Raw genomic sequence first — 19,120 nt, forward strand, 5'->3', positions numbered from 1 at the left:
AGTCCCTTACATGCAGTGGAACAGACAGTAGTAATCTGGGAGCTGCTCCTTAATGGCCCCCTTACTTACTGGGCCCCTATGCAACTGCCCATGTTGCACATATTTCCACCTTGACAGGTCTCCTTCACCATAGACCTTCCTGTATCTTGGGGAGCAGTCGTCCTCCTGTGAGGTGGTGTGGATGGAAGTAACGCTCTCCAGCTGTTCAGGTCTCTGGTAATTGGAGTGTCAGAATTTCACAGTCCCGGGAACAGCAGCAGCTGGAAAAACAAAAAACTGGTGGAACAAGTTTTATAACTTTGTAAGAAATGAACATGAGCTGCCCCTGACCGCCGCTGTGCAGCCCCCGACCACTGGACCCTTTTCTGCCCACAGCTTAAAGACTATCATTAGCTGACGGAGATAGATATAATCACATGACATATGGACTGACGTTCTGAGCTCCCATTGCACAACAGATATGACAGATCAGCCCCCACAATGTGAAGAACTAAGGGCCCTTTTACATGGGCCAATTATCGTGCAAACGATCATTCACAGAACACTCGTTGCCGATAATTGCCCTGTGTAAACAGAGAAACGCTCCATCTGCGGATCCTATCGGTTTAAAGAATATTCCGGTTGTCGGCAGCACATCTTGGTGTGTAAACAGGGAGACGCGCGGCCGACATGATAATAATGGATGGGGATGCGCGATCAGAGTAACGAGTGCTCGTCCCCATTCTAGCTCCTTGTGACTGGAGCAAACGAGCGCCAATCAACAAGTAGTCTCATTGATCGGCGCTGGTTACACCAGACAAAATTGTCCGCTGTAAGAGGACCTTTAAGGGCTTTTTTACACGGGCCAATTATTGGGCAAACGAGCATTCATAGGAGCGCTCGTTCCCGATCATTGCCCTGTGTAAACAGAGAAACGCTCGTTCATCGTCTGATCGTGTCGTTTATGCAGCAATAAATATGATCGTTGTTGGCAGAACATCTCCCTGTGTAGACAACGACGTGCTGCCGACATAATAGAAATGCATGGGGACGAGCGATCATAGTAACAAGTGCTCGTCCTCATACATAGCGCCTTGTAAAAGGAGCAAACAAGCGCCAATCGATCAGCTGTTTTGTTGATCGTGCTCATTTTTATGGCCAATATTGGCCGATGTAGAAGGACCTTTAATTTCATTACAAAAATAGGCAGCTGTAGTTTTAGATCAGTCAGAAATTATGGATAACCTTTTAGAGTTTTTTTGCCCCCTGCTGGTGAATGTTTATATTCTTTCTCATCACTTGCTGAGTGGGCGGGCTCTTCCTGATGTGATGTCAGAGCTGTGCAGTATGCTCTGAGCCAATCAGATGTCTCTACACCGTTAGTCCCCCACTCACAGCATGCGGTCTCAATAGCACAGACAAATTGCAGCTGCATCCCCCCTCATCTCCTCCTCCCTGTCTAATGTTTACTGTATTAATATTCTAGACAGATTTTAAGCAGGTGCCTGATCATTAAAGCTCCGTTCACATCTGCGATATGGCTTCTATTTATCAGCATCCGTAATCTGAACGGCACCTGATGGACTCTTATAATTTATAATGGGGTCAGTTATAACATTTTGCAATATAAAAGTTATTAATAAAATGTGGTAGATTTATTCAAATGTGAAGAATCTTGTCAGCGCATCAATCATCAGATTTCTTTATAGCAAAAATGTATTTTTATTTGTACTTCTCAACATATTTTTATTTTAGAATTTGGGGATTTTTTCTTACCTTTTTTTTCCTACGGTACAGAAGTCCTGCCGATCGTTTTGTCTCATCTAGTAAAAATAAATAAGAATGATCTATTTGTGAATGAATAATAAAATAAAATTCTATAAATGGGGATAATAATAATTTTCTGGTAGGTGACCTTATTCATGAATGTGTTCCCGCCTTGTGCTGTTGCTGGCTGTGCAGACAGAGAAGGTTGTACCATGTCTATATGAAGCTGCCACTGATTGTTCTTGAGCAGGATGGATGGAGCCAGGCGGGATGAGGACCCTCTTGTGATTCTCACAGCTCTTTGTCGTGTAAATGTGACTGGCCCCGGGTCGTTCTGTCTGATTCCCCACCAACCCTTCTCTTCTTCTAAACCCTATGAATGGAACCTGCACTAAGGGGTGATTTATCCTCCGCACAGACTAGACATTATTACATTTTATAGGTAATATGAAACGATGCACAGTAAGCAGGAAAGGCGCTCGTTCTATGTATACAGCACATCAGGCCAGAGATACTTGTTCATATAGAGAATTTAGAGCATTCCGTCATTCCAAACTGTGCTACACTGTGTGTATAAGCAATGATGTAATGGTCATCAATTAATAAGGTGAGATACATAGGAAAAAAATTAGGGGCTATGTGCCAAGTGGATAGATATGCCAGCTCTGGTCAAGAAGATGTAGAAGTTTCCTCTTTGCTATATGGAGTTATGTATGTGCTTTCATTTTTGACTGCATCCACTGTTATTATTATGGTATTCGGAACTCCGTTTTTTTGGCACAGAGCTCCAAATCCCCTGCATAGACAAAGAGGTAAATTATAAAATTCTGTCTATCTGCAGCAACCACTAGGGGGAACTTTGGAGCTTGCTGTATACTCTTTTATTGAGTTCAATGTATAAACCATATGCAGGGAGCTCCCTCTAGTGGTTGTTGCAGGCAGTGAGAATTTTAGCATGTAATTGTCTATGCAGAGGATTTGGAGCTCTGTATCAGAAAAATAGACCTCTGACCGCTATAAATGTATAGAAGAAATTATCGTAATCTGCACAGAATTTTGGTTGTATTTAGAAACAAAAAATCTAATTTGGGTTCAAGGGCAGAGATTTACTTTAATGATAAAACTACTACTGTCTGATGGTGGCATAGAGACCTCCAAGGACGGCAGCACCTGCCACTGGACCAGTAATCCTAGCGCTCTACCTCTATTATGACGGGTCCCCCCCATTGTGACGAGTGTTTGTTGTGCAGCAGGTTTGGTTTTGTAGGTTTTTTTGGTGTTTACTATAAATAAGAACATTTCTTAAAAATCCCTTTATTACAAATAGTATTAATAGAGATGATATATAACGCACATCAGTGTTTCCTGGGGTGGAGATTTGTCTCTGCTCTTGGCAACAATTATATTTAAAAAGTTATTTCTCCTGTTCTCTTCTGCCCTTATTCCTGCACCGAGACTCTCAGGTGAGAATGAAGGTGTTTTGTTGTGTTTGACAATGACTGAGCAGTGAGATTGTACCAGGTCTTTATACAGCCAAGCATCCGAACGCTTCCACTATAAGGGTATGTTCACACGCACTAATTACGGACGTAATTCGGGCGTTTTTGCCCCGAATTACGTCCGAAAATAGCGCCTCAATAGCGCTGACAAACATCTGCCCATTGAAAGCAATGGGCAGACGTTTGTCTGTTCACACGAGGCGTAATTTACGCACCGCTGTCAAATGACGGCGCGTAAATAGACGCCCGCGTCAAAGAAGTGACCTGTCACTTCTTTGGCCGTAATTGGAGCCGTTATTCATTGACTCCAATGAATAGCAGCGCCAATTATGCCCGTAATGGACGCGGCGTTCAAGCGCCTGCACATGCCGTTACGGCTGAAATTACGGGGATGTTTTCAGGCTGAAACATCCCCGTAATTTCAGCCGTAACGGACGCCCTCGTGTGAACATACCCGAAACCAAAAACTTTCTTATCTCCCATGAGTCTTTGCAAGCAACTTCCTTCTTAAAATATAAAACCTCATGATTGTCAGTTCCCAAAGTAGGAGAATGACTCCAAATGTGTACGGTACTACCTATAGTATTCTCCAGGAAAAGATCCCGATTAATAATAAGCATCATGAAATGTAAAGTCTGAATAATAATAAAATAGGAAAATATTTATTAGCGGTTATATTAGGCTGTTCTCTCTTGTATAGTGCACGTTATGGTACGTTACATTGTCCGTTTCCTGGTTGTTTTCCTTATTGTTTTATATACACATTTTCTAACCACCTGCTGCCCCCTGGTGGTAGTGTCACCATATTGCAGATCCTGGAAAAAAAAATCACAAAAACAAAAAACACCTGTCACCACATACATGGCGGGAGAAGCCATCTTGTGTGCTCAGCAAGTTTTATAAGGCCCTCTCATATATGCCCAAGATACTGGTTAAATTCATATACAACATCCCACTGAGTGTTTATCAAAGCCTATCATGTGTGATTCTGTCTGCTGACCTGTGTATCTGATCCTATCATGTGTGATACAGTCTGCTGACCTGTGTATCTAATCCTATCATGTGTGATACTCATACCTGCCAACCGTCCTGGATTAAGCAGGACACTCCAGGCGTTGTCCCACTGTCCTGGGCGGCCGGGGGTCCCTCTGTCAACTATATCTGCGTCTTCGTGACGCAAATACAGATGAACCCAATTCTGAAGCAGGGAACCATCAGCTCACTGCTTCAAAATTCGTTCAGAGCAGAGGGAGCTCCTCCACTCGCTGAAGACTCCCCTGGCACAGCGCTACTTTAAGCGCTGTGCTCAGAGAAGCCCTTGACGTCACTGTCTACTCCTTGAGCGGAATCCCAATTGCCGATGATCTTGCCGGGGATTCCGCTCGCAGTAGAAAGGTCACTATCCATATATGGACAGGTACGTCAGGGCCTCTTCATGGAGCGGAATCCCCGCCAGAGTCAGCAACGGAGATTCCACTCAAGGAGTAGCCATTGTCCATATATGGACAGTGACATCAGGGCTTCCCTCTAGGAGCGGTATCCCCGGCCTATGCTCTAACTCGGGATTCCGCTCCTAGAGGGAGTCCCAATGGCGCTATCTACAGGTGGGGTGGCACTATCTACATGGACACAGTGGCACTATATAGAGGCACTCTCTACAGGGGATACTGTGGTGCTATCTACATGGGTAATGTGTCACTATCTACAAGAGCACTGGCACTAGGGTCAGCAAAGGGGGCATTATACTCTATAAGGTCAGCTAAGGGGGCATTATACTCTATAAGGTCAGCTAAGGGGGAATTATACTCTATAAGGGCAGCTATGGGGCGTTAAGCTGTATGGGGCAGCATACTGTATGGGGGCATCTATGGGGACATTATACTGTATGGGGCAGTTATGGGGGCATTATGCTGTATGGGGGAATTTGTTTGGGCATTATACTGCATGGGGGCATCTGTTGGCTTTATAATGTATGGGGGCATCTATAGGGCAGTATAATGTTTGAGGCAGCTATTTGGTATTATACTCTGTGGGAGGCACTATGGGAACATGATACTGTGTGGGCTGATCCAGGTGTGTATGGGCGGGGATTGGATGGGATTTGCGGCAAATCGCTGCTTGCGCCGCATCAGTTGTCACTCTTTGTGATCCTTGAAAGTTGGGAGGTATGGTGATACTGACTGCTGAGCCGTGTATCTAATCCTATCATGTGTGATACTGTCTGCTGAGCCATGTATCTAATCCTATCATGTGTGATACTGTCTGCTGAGCTGTGTATCTAATCCTGTCATGTGTGATACTGTCTGCTGAGCCGTGTATCTAATCTTATCATGTGTGATACTGTCTGCCGAGCCATGTGTCTAATCCTATCATGTGTGATACTGTCTGCTGAGCTGTGTATCTAATCCTGTCATGTGTGATACTGTCTGCTGAGCCGTGTATCTAATCCTATCATGTGTGATACTGTCTGCTGAGCCATGTATCTAATCCTAGCATGTGTGATACTGTCTGCTGAGCCGTGTATCTAATCCTAGCATGTGTGATACTGTCTGCTGAGCGGTGTATCTAATCCTAGCATGTGTGATACTGTCTGCTGAGCTGTGTATCTAATCCTAGCATGTGTGATACTGTCTGCTGAGCTGTGTATCTAATCCTAGCATGTGTGATACTGTCTGCTGAGCTGTGTATCTAATCCTAGCATGTGTGATACTGTCTGCTGAGCCGTGTATCTAATCCTAGCATGTGTGATACTGGCTGCTGAGCTGTGTATCTAATCCTATCATGTGTGATACTGTCTGCTGAGCCGTGTATCTAATCCTAGCATGTGTGATACTGTCTGCTGAGCCGTGTATCTAATCCTAGCATGTGTGATACTGTCTGCTGAGCTGTGTATCTCCGAGAACCGCACACCACTATATTCCCTATCATGTCGTTCTATTCATCCATTTTCCTATTACTTGGCAGCAGTCTGCTATGCTGGAACGTCTCCCACGTGTAGTGATACTGGGGGTGGTAGTTCCCTATTGCTGGAGTATCTTGGTATACAGATTTATAATCTCTGTGGCTGTAGATAATGTTCTGCTTTCTGTGCTGGGAACTTTCCTCTATACAGTGACTGATACTGATGAGCTGGAGGTGATTCAGCGGCGCCGCCCGTCGTGTGACATCAGAAATGATCATAGTCAGTGAACGGCAGGTGTTATTCTACATGAATGAGTAAGAAATGTTTCTATGAAGAAAATTCTAATCTCCAGAAATGAAAATGAAATAGTTTCAGGTCCCCATAGAGCTGTGTGAAGGATCACATTTATACAGCTTCACGTTATTACGACATGATCCACGGCAGCAGATCCACACGAGGATTTACCACATTGTCCATCGCTGCCGCTACAGACATAAATATCATATGACTTATTACCGTGGCTGATTATATAATCAGCCACAGTAATGGCGGTAAAACCCATTTACATTCATGGGATGCGGATTGTCATAGGATCTGAGGTAGTTTTTGGCATGAAATCCAACCCGAAATCAGTATCAAATCCCACAGATGTGAACGGAGCCGAGACCTTTAATCCGGCATTCAATCAATTAGAAAGTCTGATAATCCGGTAGCACAAGAAGTAGAAGACGGAACCAATGAGGAAATTCCTCTGATTATAACACAGAATGACTGCAGCAGCTTATGTAGTAAAGTTTTATTTTGGACTCCCAGTCTGAAGTGTCTCTACCCTTACAAGGAAACTTTATAAACTTTTGTGACCGTCCTGTAATCCAGAATATTTGATAATCCAGCACCCATCAGATCCTTTTATACATAGATGTTGCTATACTTTGTAGAATGTCTGGATCATTCCTATAATAGATCAGGGAAGTCACCGGCCATGCCACATCTCTGCGGCGCTGTCATAGGAACCTCCCGGCTAGTTATGGGAACAGTTAGGTTATTAGGCCGAGGTCATGGAAATACTTTTTCTGTCATTCCCTGATATTAAAGCGGTCGTCCGGGCACGGGACAGTTTTTCATACTGATGGCCTTTCCACAGGCTAGTTCATCAGTATGCGATCGGTGGGGGGTCCGACACTCAGATACTGATTAACTATCCCGTGGAAAAACCATCCTGTGCCCGGGCAACCCCTTTAATATTGCCTTTGCCACAGACCTTCAAGTTCCTGATTGGCACCTTTAAGGCTCGTCCACACGCTCCGGAATTGCCGCGTTGTCCGGACGGATTTTCATCCGGAAAAAAACGCAGAATACAGTAGCAGCATAGTGGATGAGATTTAACAAATCTCATCCACGAGCTGCGTAGAATTTCCCTAGCCGAAATTGCGGTGCGTAATTTACAGCATGTCAATTCCTGCTACGGAAAGTGTGCAGAATTGCTGCGTTTTTCATAGGAGAGGTCTCCATCTCCTAACATTGAGAAAAATGCAGCAATTTACGCACCATTTTCTGCTGCAAAAAACGCAGAAAATGGTGCGTTTTTGCTGCAGCGGAAAGCCTGTGACAACGGAATTGCTGCAGATATTTTCTGCAGCAATTCCATTGTGTGTGGACAAGTCCTTAGTCGGGTAGACATGTATTGTACTGAGATGTTGTGCTGCCAACTTCAGAAGTCTGATCCTCCCCCCTTTTATGATGATAGGGAAATCGCTCAGGTTTACAGAACATTTGGGCAATCACCAGCCTGATGGGTAAAGACCCCGACCAGTATCAGCCCCCTGTTTATTGACCCCGTTAGGTTAATATAGATGTGCTCCAATGTGGAATTGGTCTGAGAGTCCCTTATTATGAGTCTAGCGCTCCTGATCTGGACATAGAGTTGAGGGGGTACTCAGAGGTGTTCTTCTCAGGGACTGGGGGCTTCTCGCTTCTTCACAGGTAACTATATAATGTGGACATGTAGGGCAAGAAGACAGTCTGGAGCAGTTGCCAGGGGTGTAACTTTAGGGGCTGCAGAGTATGAGCAATTCCTTATAGGGTAACTAAACTTTAAAGAGGCTGTCACCACATTATAAGTGGCCTGTCTTCTACATAATCTGATCAGCGCTGTAATGTAAATCACAGCAGTGTTTTTTTATTTAGAAAAACGATCATTTTTGACGGAGTTATGACCTATATTAGCTTTATGCTAATGAGTTTCTTAATAGACAACTGGGCGTGTTTTACTTTTTGTCCAAGTGGGCGTTGTACAGAGGAGTGTATGACGCCGACCAATCAGTGACCAATCAGCGTCATACACTTCTCTCCATTCATTTACACAGCACATAGCGATATAGCTATATGTGCAGCCACATACACAAACACCAACGTTACTGAAGTGTCCTGACAGTGAATAGACATTACCTCCAGCCAGGACGGACAATCCTGACACTTCGGTAACGTTTGTGTGAGATTTACAGTAAGGCAAGCGTGATCTCGTTTTAAATGACAATTTACAGCGTAATCTCGCGAGATTCCGCTTGCCTTGTTGTAAATCTCACACAAACGTTACCGAAGTGTCAGGATTCTGAATAGACATCACGTCCTGGCTGGAGGTAATGTATATTCAATGTCAGGACACTTCAGTAATGTTAATGTGTGTTTATGTGGCTGCACATAGTGATCTAGCAAGAACACTGTGTGCTGTGTAAATGAATGGGGAGAAGTGTATGACGCTGATTGGTCACTGATTGGTCAGCGTCATACACTCCTCTGTACAATGCCCACTTGGTCATATAGTAAAACACACCCAGTTGTCCATTAAGAAAGTCATTAGCATAAAGGTAATATAGGTCATAACTTCGTCAAAAATTATCGTTTTTCTAAATAAAAAACACTGCTGGAATCTACATTACAGCGCCGATCACATCATGTACAAGACAGGCCACTTATAATGTGGAGACAGACGCTTTATTACTAGGACCACTGTTATCTACATTACAGCGCCAATCACACCATGTACAATATAGACCACTTATAATGTGGAGACAGACGCTTTATTACTAGGACCACTGTTATCTACATTACAGCGCCGATCACATCATGTACAAGACAGGCCACTTATAATGTGGAGACAGACGCTTTAAGGCATCAGAGACCTGGCCGGAGTCAGGTGATCGCTTCTCCAGTGGTTTCCTGTTCACCAGACGGTGAGGATAAACTTGTTTCCTGGTCTGAGAAATGTTTGAGTTGTTCTATATCAGACAGATAATGGAGCAGGAAATATTCTTTACATTGTTGCTCTATTTTCCTAAACAAAGTTTACATCCTTTTACTGCAGTGGCTGTGGGTAGGACTCCATTGTTCTGCGCTATAGTGTCATTTACATGTGCCAGGCATAGACATCCATCATAGGACACAAAACCAACAGAAAATAAAACACCTGTGTCCCCTGGACTCCATCAGGATAGGTTTCCCATTCACTGACCGCAAACTGAGATATTTCAAATGAGGGGCAATTGACTGAACAACCCATATAATACTGCAAAATGTTTAACCAGCTGAGTATCAAAATTACTATTGGAATAAGGGTCTTCACACCGTGTGGTCAAATATAATTTTTTTGCAAAATTATGCGAAAATTGGGGCAAAAAACTTGAATCGTCTGCACCGTCATGTGAATAGATCCTGAAACATAGACAATACAAGATGTGTGATTACAACACAGGGCGGATATAACACATGCTTACTGCTGCAGGCGGGTCCCATGCCGACAGGGCCGCAGTGCGGGTGGCACACGTGTTATGTCCGCTCTTGACCCCCTGTATCAGGCCTCATGCAGACAGACGTTATGCAGCCATATTTTGGTGTCCATATTACGGCCACAGGTCTAATGACCCGAACTAACAGTATCCTAAGCAGTGGCGGACACAGACTGCAAAAGGCCCCTGTGCAGATAATGTGCCAGGGCCCCCCCGCCCCCCCCCCCAATACCGACAAAGTTACCTAAACATATATATGCATATAAAAATAAACCTTACTAATAAAAATTATGAAGGAAGATTTATATTGTACATTTTATTACCAGTTTAGAACACAAGTAACACATTTTTTTCCGGGTTAAATTCTTATCTAAACTAAGTCCCTAAATGTGGGCAAAGAAAATGAAAAACCTATACTCACCTCCTCCGGCGCCTCCGTTCCCCCTCCGCAGCCCCTATCCCTTTCTGTGTTTACAAAGCTGCTGTGGTGACGCGCGGTCGATGGCACATGACCGCTGCAGCCAATCAATGCCCTCAACAGCGATTTGCTGTGGAACTACTGTCCTCAGCAGCACACCAATGAGGAGTTATTGGCAGCAGCGGTCACGTGCCATCGGCAGCGCGTCACCAGTGCAGCCTTGTACACTTGTAACACAGACCGAGACAGGAGGATGGGGGCTGCGGCGGGTGAACGGAGGCGAGGGAGGAGGTGAGTATAGTTTTTTTATTTTCTTTGCCCACATTTAGAGACTTAGGTTAAATTGAATCATTGAATATAACACAAAGCACTCATGCAACTGAGATGCAATAATTTAGATGATCTTATCATGCTTAGCTTACTGCACTGTTACCTATCAAGCAGGACTGAATCTCAAGATATCTACAGAGGGGGCTGTATGGCGTTATCTACAGGGGGGACTGTATGGCGCTATCAACAGAGGGGGCTGTATGGCGTTATCTACAGGGGGGACTGTATGGCGCTATCTACAGAGGGGTCTGTATGGCGCTATCTACAGGGGGGTCTGTATGGCGCTATCTACAGGGGGGACTGTATGGCGCTATCTACAGGGGGGACTGTATGGCGCTATCTACAGGGGGGACTGTATGGCGCTATCTACAGGGGGGACTGTATGGCGCTATCTACAGGGGGGACTGTATGGCGCTATCTACAGGGGGGACTGTATGGCGCTATCTACAGGGGGGACTGTATGGCGCTATCTACAGAGGGGGCTGTATGGCGTTATCTACAGGGGGGCTGTATGGCGTTATCTACAGGGGGCTGTATGGTGTTATCTACAGGGGGGACTTTATGGCGTTATCTACAGTGGGGTCTGTATGGCGTTATCTACAGGGGTTCTGTATGGCGTTCCCTACAGGGGGGGTCTGTAGGGAAAGTCATACAGCCCCCCCCTGTAGGGAACGCCATACAGACCCCCCTTTAGGGAACGCCATACAGACCCCCCTGTAGGGAACGCTATACAGCCCCCCCTGTAGGGAACGCTATACAGCCCCCCCTGTAGGGAACGCCTTACAGCCCCCCCCTGTAGGGAACGCTATACAGCCCCCCCCCTGTAGGGAACGCCATACACCCCCAATCACTCAAAAAAATGCGACCTACAGTGTGAAAAGACAAAAGACATGTATCCCCTATCCACAGGATAGGGGATACATGTGTGATCGCTGGCATTGATAGGGAGAGCGGGGGACCGAAAGTCCCCCGAAGTTCTCCATCACTCACCTCTGACTTCCGGTGTCTGCGCAGCTCAAGTGTGACCGGCGCTCCATTCATTTCTACGGAGCTGCCGACACAGACCCCGGAAGTCCGAGGTTTGTGATGGAGAACTTCAGGGGACTTTCGGTCCCCCGTTCTCCCTATCAATGCCAGCGATCACACACGTATCCCCTATCCTGTGGATAGGGGATACATGTCTTATGTTTAATGGCAGAGCGGGGAGATACTCCCTGCTCTGCCGTAGTGTTCCGTGGCATCGCGCTGTAGCAGCCATAGCGGCAGCTAGCGGAGATTCCGGCCAAGGTGGGGGCCCGTGCCGGCAGGTGACGCGGGCCCCCTCATGCCGCGGCCCCGTAGCAGCCGCTACGGCTGCTATAGCAGTAGTTACGCCCCTGTGTTAGGGGGAGTTCACACTGAGGTTTTTTTCGCGAAAAACGTCAGAAAGTGCCTCCCATTGAAATCCATGAAATTTTTCCTGCGAGCAGTAAAAACCGCATGCGGGAAAAAGAAGCGCAATGCCCTTTCTTCGGGCGTTTCTGTCTCTGACTTCCCATTGACAACAATGGCAGGCAGAAAATGCGTTTTTTGCTGCGTTTCCCTGCCCACGGCCCGATGGCCGAAAAACGCCACAAAAAAACGCAATGAAAAACGCGGGAAGTGTTCTACCGGCAGGTCAAAATATGCCTCAAAATTCCGGAAGGAATTATGAGGCAGATTTTTCTACATAAAAACTTCTCCCTTCTGACATGAACTTTTTAACTTCATCTACCTGTCCTCTGCAGTCTGCACGTCCTCCACTCGTCCTGTGTCTGTCCTCCGCTCATCCTATGAGTTCTCCGGCAGTCCTGACTGTACTGTCCAGCCGCCCGAAGTCTTACGTCGCACCGCCCCCTGTCCTCTCCCCTGCCTGAGCGCTCCTCCTACCACCAGCATCGCCGTCCTGTCCTATTCATCTGTGCCAGATTGGCAGTGCAGTGTAGCGGCTATCACCGGGCCCGGGCACCCGCCCCCTCCCTCCCGATTGGTAGTGCAGTGTGGCGGCTATCACCGGGCCCCCGCCCCCTCCCTCCCCTCATGCCGCCAGGCCTGGTACATAAAATGTAATGTGCCTGTCAGGGCGACACGGGCCCCCCCATGCCGCGGGCCCCGTAGCAGCTGCTACGGCTGCTACTGTGGTAGTTACGCCACTGAACGGGCCCCCTTCCCACGCGGGGCCCTTGTGCAGCTGCACCGGCTGCACATGCGGTATGTCCGCCCCTGATCCTAAGGATCTACGATCGCGGTGGGGCCGGGACTTGCGGCAGAATTATGGCCGTCTGATTGAGACCTTATAGAGCGACAGACCATTTTTTTTTAACCCTCGCTTGATCATATCATTAAGAGAGAATGGTTTTGGATTATCATGATTTAACGCGGCGCAAACAGACACCAAATGTTAGGAATACACGGAATTTATTCACCTCTGTACACCAAAGAAAACTTTATTACTGAAGAACCAGGGACCAAACAACACAGTATTACATGTAAGGTTACAGATAGAAATGTGGCAGGCAGGTATCATCACATCTAGGCTCGTTAGTGCTCATTAGGTAATCAAACAACCGCAGCTCGCATTAGACTCGATCATGAAGTTATCTTACAGTGATTTAGTGTGTGACTGTATCGCCCCCTACTGCTGGTTTTATAGAACGGTCATACCAAGCGTAAAAGATTCATGTCGCATACACTTAATATTCTTCGGACATAATCGCATCAATTTAACTCTCAACGTACTGTTCCTTTCATTAATGACCCCAGGATAACGTGCTGAACCTTCTATAAATAGATATATAAGGAGTGGACAGTGTTAATGGATGAAGTAGTGACAGGTTTTGTATTGTTCCATCTGTATGTGCAAACAATCACATCTGATTGTTCTGGAAAATGGCGAAGCGTTCCAAAGATGTCTTCCATTGTAAAATGTTGTTCATAAAAGGGGAATGTCACTTCTATGTACCTTCTGATGTCATGAGATAAGACCCAGCTCTGAGGGATTGGACCCCTCATTGGGATGTCCTATAAAATGTCCCTTTAGAGGCTTCACCTGGAATCTCCAACATAAAAACAAATGGCGCCCTATCTTGAATATTGTCGGAGATTTTTATTTTTAGCTCTCAGACTCAATAGAAAACAATCTAGTTCAGCGGTTCTTCATTGCAGTCGCTGGATATCTCAGAGCAATGCTGTCGGGGTTTGGACACTTTTTGGGCTCCCTGTAAATGCTGCACCCTCTGTTTTGGGAACTGGTGAAGGTCCCAGCTTGTTATCCCCTACTTATGGTTGTTTCTGACATTTAGGTGGATTTCTCCTTTAAATCATTCTCACACATTGTAGCCATTTTGAAACATCCTGTTACATAGTTTACATTGTAGATTTTGTTAAGTAAACAACTGTTCCCCTATGGCCTCGTTCACACTGAGTTTTTTTGCAGGAGGAAAATTCTGCCTCAAAATTCCGTTTGGGATTTTGAGGCAGATTTTGTCCTTCCTGCACGGCGTTTGCCGCGATTTTCGCGCCGTTTTTCGCCCACGACCATTGAGTGCTACGGGCAAAAAACTCAGCGAAATACACTCTCTCTGCCTCCCATTGATGTCAATGGGAGGCAGGAGACGTAAACGCACGTAGATAGGGCATGCCCCTTCTTTCTCCCGCGAGGCGGTTTTACCGCTCGCAGGAGAAAACCGCCCCCGCCTCCCATTGAAATCAATGGGAGGCATTTTCGGCCAGTTTTTGACGTGTTTTGCGTAGCGGATTCCGCTCCGAAAAGCTCGTCAAAATACTCTGTGTGAACAGGCCCTATTACCCCTTATGTGTATATAATTATCTGAAGGTGCATAGGTGATTGTAAGCTCTTGTGTTGTCGACCATCAAGTGTGTTGCGATACTGTAGCCTTCACTTGGGGTCATTACTTTCACACTTGCTCACACCTCCTGTACGTTTATTACTTTCTGCTATGATACTAAGAAACCATTGGGAGATAATAAACCGGCTACAGCCCAGACAGACGTGAATAATATATAAAACCCTGGGGATCTGTCACAACCTTGTATTTCCCCCCATCAGGAATGTTCTGAAATATCTCTGTACAGATTACAGCTGAAATATACATTGGTGGCGTCCGCCCTCATCCCCGCCACAGCCAGCTCTGTCTCAGTTGTACCCATAGTCATTTAGTCTTCTCTGCAGGTAAGATGGTGACCGGGTCTGTCTGCACCTCGGCGTCACACGTGCGCTTTGGCCCCTGAAATGATGAATAAGAGTTATATCTGTTCAGCCGGTCATACACATCAGAGAATTACAAGCATAAACGTTAACCCCCCCCCTCCCCCAAACTTCACGGACGAGTAATTTAGTCCAATGGAGGAGCAGCTATTGCTGGATAATAATGCAAGCTAGTCTAACATGGCTGATCTTATTTGCAGACACAGACACAGGCGGACACAGGCTCCAGGTTTATGTGAGTCCTTGGGCGACACAGATTTATTAGGGCCCATTGCAGGGGAACTTACGGTGGCAGTAAAATGGCAGAAAACGTCACTTTGTGCCCCCATATAAACCTTAGGCCCTGTTTATGCCGCCATATAGAATTTAGGCCCCCAGTTTGTACCCCCATAAATTTAGTGCCCTCTGTAGATAATGCCACACAGCCCCCTACCAGGCCTCCTGGGATGATGCGGCAGCCCATGTGACCGCTGCAGCTTGTGATTGGCTGCAGCAGTCCCATGGAAAGAAACGTCCTCCCAGGAGGCCGGCCTGGATGGAGAACAGTAGAAAGTGTCGCTATGACGACGGATCGGGGTAAGTATTAACCTTTTTATTCATTTTCCGCAATGAAATCCGCTGCGAAAAAGCCCACACACAGGATACTCTGCAGATCGGAATCCAAAAACACCCGCAGATAAATCTGTCACAGAAATCCGCAGCCAATAGTGAGTTTTTGCTGCACATATAGCGGAGGAAACGCTGCAGGTTTTCCACAATTTTAGTGTAAAACATTGATGATAGCCGAGTATAGGCGCGCCCGCCAATTTACATCGGTTTTTACGGCGTTTTGTATGTACAAACCACAACAAAACACGTGTTGCAGAATTTATTCCCCTCGTTGACGTCTATGGGCCAAACACGCAGCATCTCCGCACAGAACACGCAGCATAAATTGACAGGCTGCAGAATTGAAACCGCAGAACACTTACCGCACAACGTTTCTGCAGTTTTCTCCGCAGCGTGGGGATGAGATTTTCTAAATCTCATTAGTTTTGCTGCTACTGTAAATGCTGCGGAATTTCCGCACGGAATTCGGTTATGGAAATTACGCAGCGTTTGCGCTATGAGGGAACCCGGCCTTTGGAACTGACACCAACTCAGAAAATATTCTGCAGTTGCCCCCCAGGTGCCCCCTCTGTGGTCCATCATCTTAGAGACATTTAGGGTGAACTTACAATGGCTTTGAAGAAGCTGCCCAGGGACTGCCTCTTCTCCGTCCTCTTCAGCTGGCCATCTTTAGATGCCCCCAGTCCGATATCTAGTTGCACTGGGTCCTGAGCTTGGAGCTGTGCGGACACGGCTGCCTCGATGCTTTCTCTGCTCTCCTGCTTGTTCAGTTTCTCTGCTGAAGCTTTCTTCTCCTTCATGTTGTCTTTTCCCTTCTGAGGAGGGGGTGGAGGAGGTTCCACTACAGCTGTGACCACTGTCTTCTCATTTTTACTCACCTCCACTCCGTCTGTAATGTCCAGGGTCTACAAAGGTAAAATGGATGAATGCAATAAATTAATATCCTATGCAGTGGTCCAATAAGATGAGAATTGGGCCATCTATGGGGTGGACGTCAAGGACTTCGTATTGGAAGTACCTGGTTCTACACATGGAGGAAAGTCTTTGTATAAACAAACTTTAAGACTGCCTCATGTAAAAAATAGACTGAAAGACCAGATAAGATAAGTAAAAATCACCAAACTATTGACTATGCAAGAAGAATTAGGCTACAAGTGCCCTCTAGTGGTCGTCTATGAGCTTTACAAGGTGCCTTATATATATAGTGTGTGAACCTAAGAACCTGATACTACAACATACACATAGGACAGAGCCCACCATGAAGTCATATAGCTTTAAGAAAGTTCTGGTCTTTTGTCATATTCTTAGATAAAACACATGGAATGTGATCACCGTACAAAGCAGAAGAAATATAAGAATAAAAGGAAAGAAACTCCATAAGTAGCTTATCTGTACAGATGTAGTCAGGAGGTAGATTTAATATGTTTTTTAATCATTCTATTTTTTAAATCTTTATAAGATAGATATTAGAGAGATAGATAGAAAAGTATAAGAGAGATAGATATACTTTTTATATCCACTATAGATAGATAGATAGATATGAATGAGATAGATAGATAGATAGACATGAATGAGATAGATAGATAGATACAGTGGATATAAAAAGTCTACACATTCCTCTTATAATGTCAGGTTTTTGTCACGTGAAAAAAAAGTCAGTACAATCTGAATAATTTCAAAAGTTTTTCCACCTTTAATGTCACCCATAATCTGTACAATTCCATTGAAAAACAAACTGAAATCATTTAGAGGGGAAAAAATAAAAATAAAAAACTTCAATAATGTGGTTGCATAAGTGTGAACACTCTTATAATTGGGTATATGGTTGTGTTCAGAATTAGCCAATCACATTCAAACTCATGTTAAATAGTAGTCAGTGCACAGCTACCATTCTTTATAGTGCTTCTGAGTAACCCCATATAAAGTTCAGCTGTTCTATTAGGATTTTCCAGAATTTTTTTTGTTGCATGTGACAGCAAAAGCCGTGGTCAGTAAAGAGCTTACAACACATCAAAGGGATCTGATTGTTGAAAGGCATCAGTCAGGAGAAGGGTACCAAAGAATGTTCAAGACATTAGATCTACCATGGAACACAGTGAAGACGTCATCAAGAAGTGGATTATATTTGGCACAACAGTGACATTACCAAGAACTGGACATCCCTCAAAACTTGATGAAAAGACAAGACAAAAATTGGTCCTGGAATCTACCAAGAGGCCTACAGCAACATTAAAGGAGCAGCAGGACATTCTGGCAGGTACTGGTTGTGTAGTGCATGTGACAACAATCTCCCGTATTCTTCATATGTTTGGGCTGTGCTGTAGGGTGGCAAGACAGAAGCCTTTTCTAACAAAAAAAAGACCATCCAAGCCCGGCTATGTTTTGCAAAGACCTACATCAAGTCTGCCAAAAGCATGTGGGAAAACGTGAAATGTCTGATGAGACCAAGGTTGAACTTTTTGGCCATAATTCCAAAAGGTATATTTGGCGCAAAGCCAACAGTGCACATCAACAAAAGAACACCATACCGGTATATGGAGCACGGCGGAGGCAGCATTATGAAGCATGGTGGAGGCAGCATTATGAAGCATGGTGGAGGCAGCATTATGAAGCATGGTGGAGGCAGCATTATGAAGCATGGTGGAGGCAGCATTATGGAGCCCGGCGGAGGCAGCATTATGGAGCCCGGCGGAGGCAGCATTATGGAGCGCGGCGGAGGCAGCATTATGGAGCGCGGCGGAGGCAGCATTATGGAGCGCGGCGGAGGCAGCATTATGGAGCGCGGCGGAGGCCGCATTATGGAGCGCGGCGGAGGCAGCATTATGGAGCGCGGCGGAGGCAGCATTATAGAGCGCGGCGGAGGCAGCATTATGGAGCGCGGCGGAGGCAGCATTATGGAGCGCGGCGGAGGCAGCATTATGGAGCGCGGCGGAGGCAGCATTATGGAGCGCGGCGGAGGCAGCATTATGGAGCGCGGCGGAGGCAGCATTATGCTTTGGGGCTGTTTTTCTGCAGCTGGAACTGGGGCTTTAGTCAAGGTGGAGGGAATTATGAACAGTTCCAAATATCAGGCAATATTGGCACAAAACCTGAGCCCGACAACGACCCAAAGCAACAAAAGAAGATCAGCCAGAGCCCAGACCTGAGTCCCACTGATAATCTGTGGGGTGACCTGAAGAGGCTATTGCAAGGAAAGGTGGGCAACAATTGCCAAGTCAAGATGTGCCATGCTTATAGACTTCTACCCAAAAAGACTGAATGCTGCCATAAAGTTAAAGGGGAATTCAGCAAAGTATTAGTATTTATGCAACCACATTTTTTTTGTTCTTTATTTTCATTTTTCCACCCTAAATAATTTCAGTTTGTTTTTCAATACAATTGTACAGATTATAGGTGACATTAAGAGTATGTTCACACGGAGTTTTTTGCAGGCTGAAAACTCTGCCTCAAAATTCCATCTGGAATTTTGAGGCAGATTTTGATCTGCCTGCACGCCATTTTCCACGTTTTTCGTGGAGTTTTTTGCCTGCAGCCATTGAGTGCTGCGAGCAAAAACGCTGCGAAAAATGTTTTCTCTACCTCCCA

The 19,120-nt window shown here is 45.6% G+C and overlaps 2 protein-coding genes across 17 annotated transcripts in view; one reads left to right on the top strand and one right to left on the bottom strand.

Moving 5' to 3' along the window:
* The window catches only part of LOC142665691 (prefoldin subunit 4-like), a 270,809-nt gene that overhangs the window by 92,157 nt on the left and 159,532 nt on the right, over positions 1-19,120 (top strand). The gene's annotated exons all lie outside the window — the stretch shown is intronic.
* Positions 13,100-19,120, bottom strand: part of BCAS1 (brain enriched myelin associated protein 1) — an 87,764-nt gene continuing 81,743 nt past the window's right edge. For all 15 annotated transcript variants that reach the window (XM_075845427.1, XM_075845420.1, XM_075845422.1 and 12 more), the window contains 2 exons: positions 16,144-16,440; positions 13,100-14,945 (listed from right to left, as the gene is read on the bottom strand). In XM_075845427.1, coding sequence (XP_075701542.1) covers positions 14,871-14,945; positions 16,144-16,440 — 372 coding nt within the window. In that variant the 3' untranslated portion in view covers positions 13,100-14,870. The remainder of the gene's footprint in view (positions 14,946-16,143; positions 16,441-19,120) is intronic.

Source organism: Rhinoderma darwinii, chromosome 13 (assembly GCF_050947455.1).
Source record: "Rhinoderma darwinii isolate aRhiDar2 chromosome 13, aRhiDar2.hap1, whole genome shotgun sequence".
NCBI classification, from domain to species: Eukaryota; Metazoa; Chordata; class Amphibia; order Anura; family Rhinodermatidae; genus Rhinoderma; species Rhinoderma darwinii.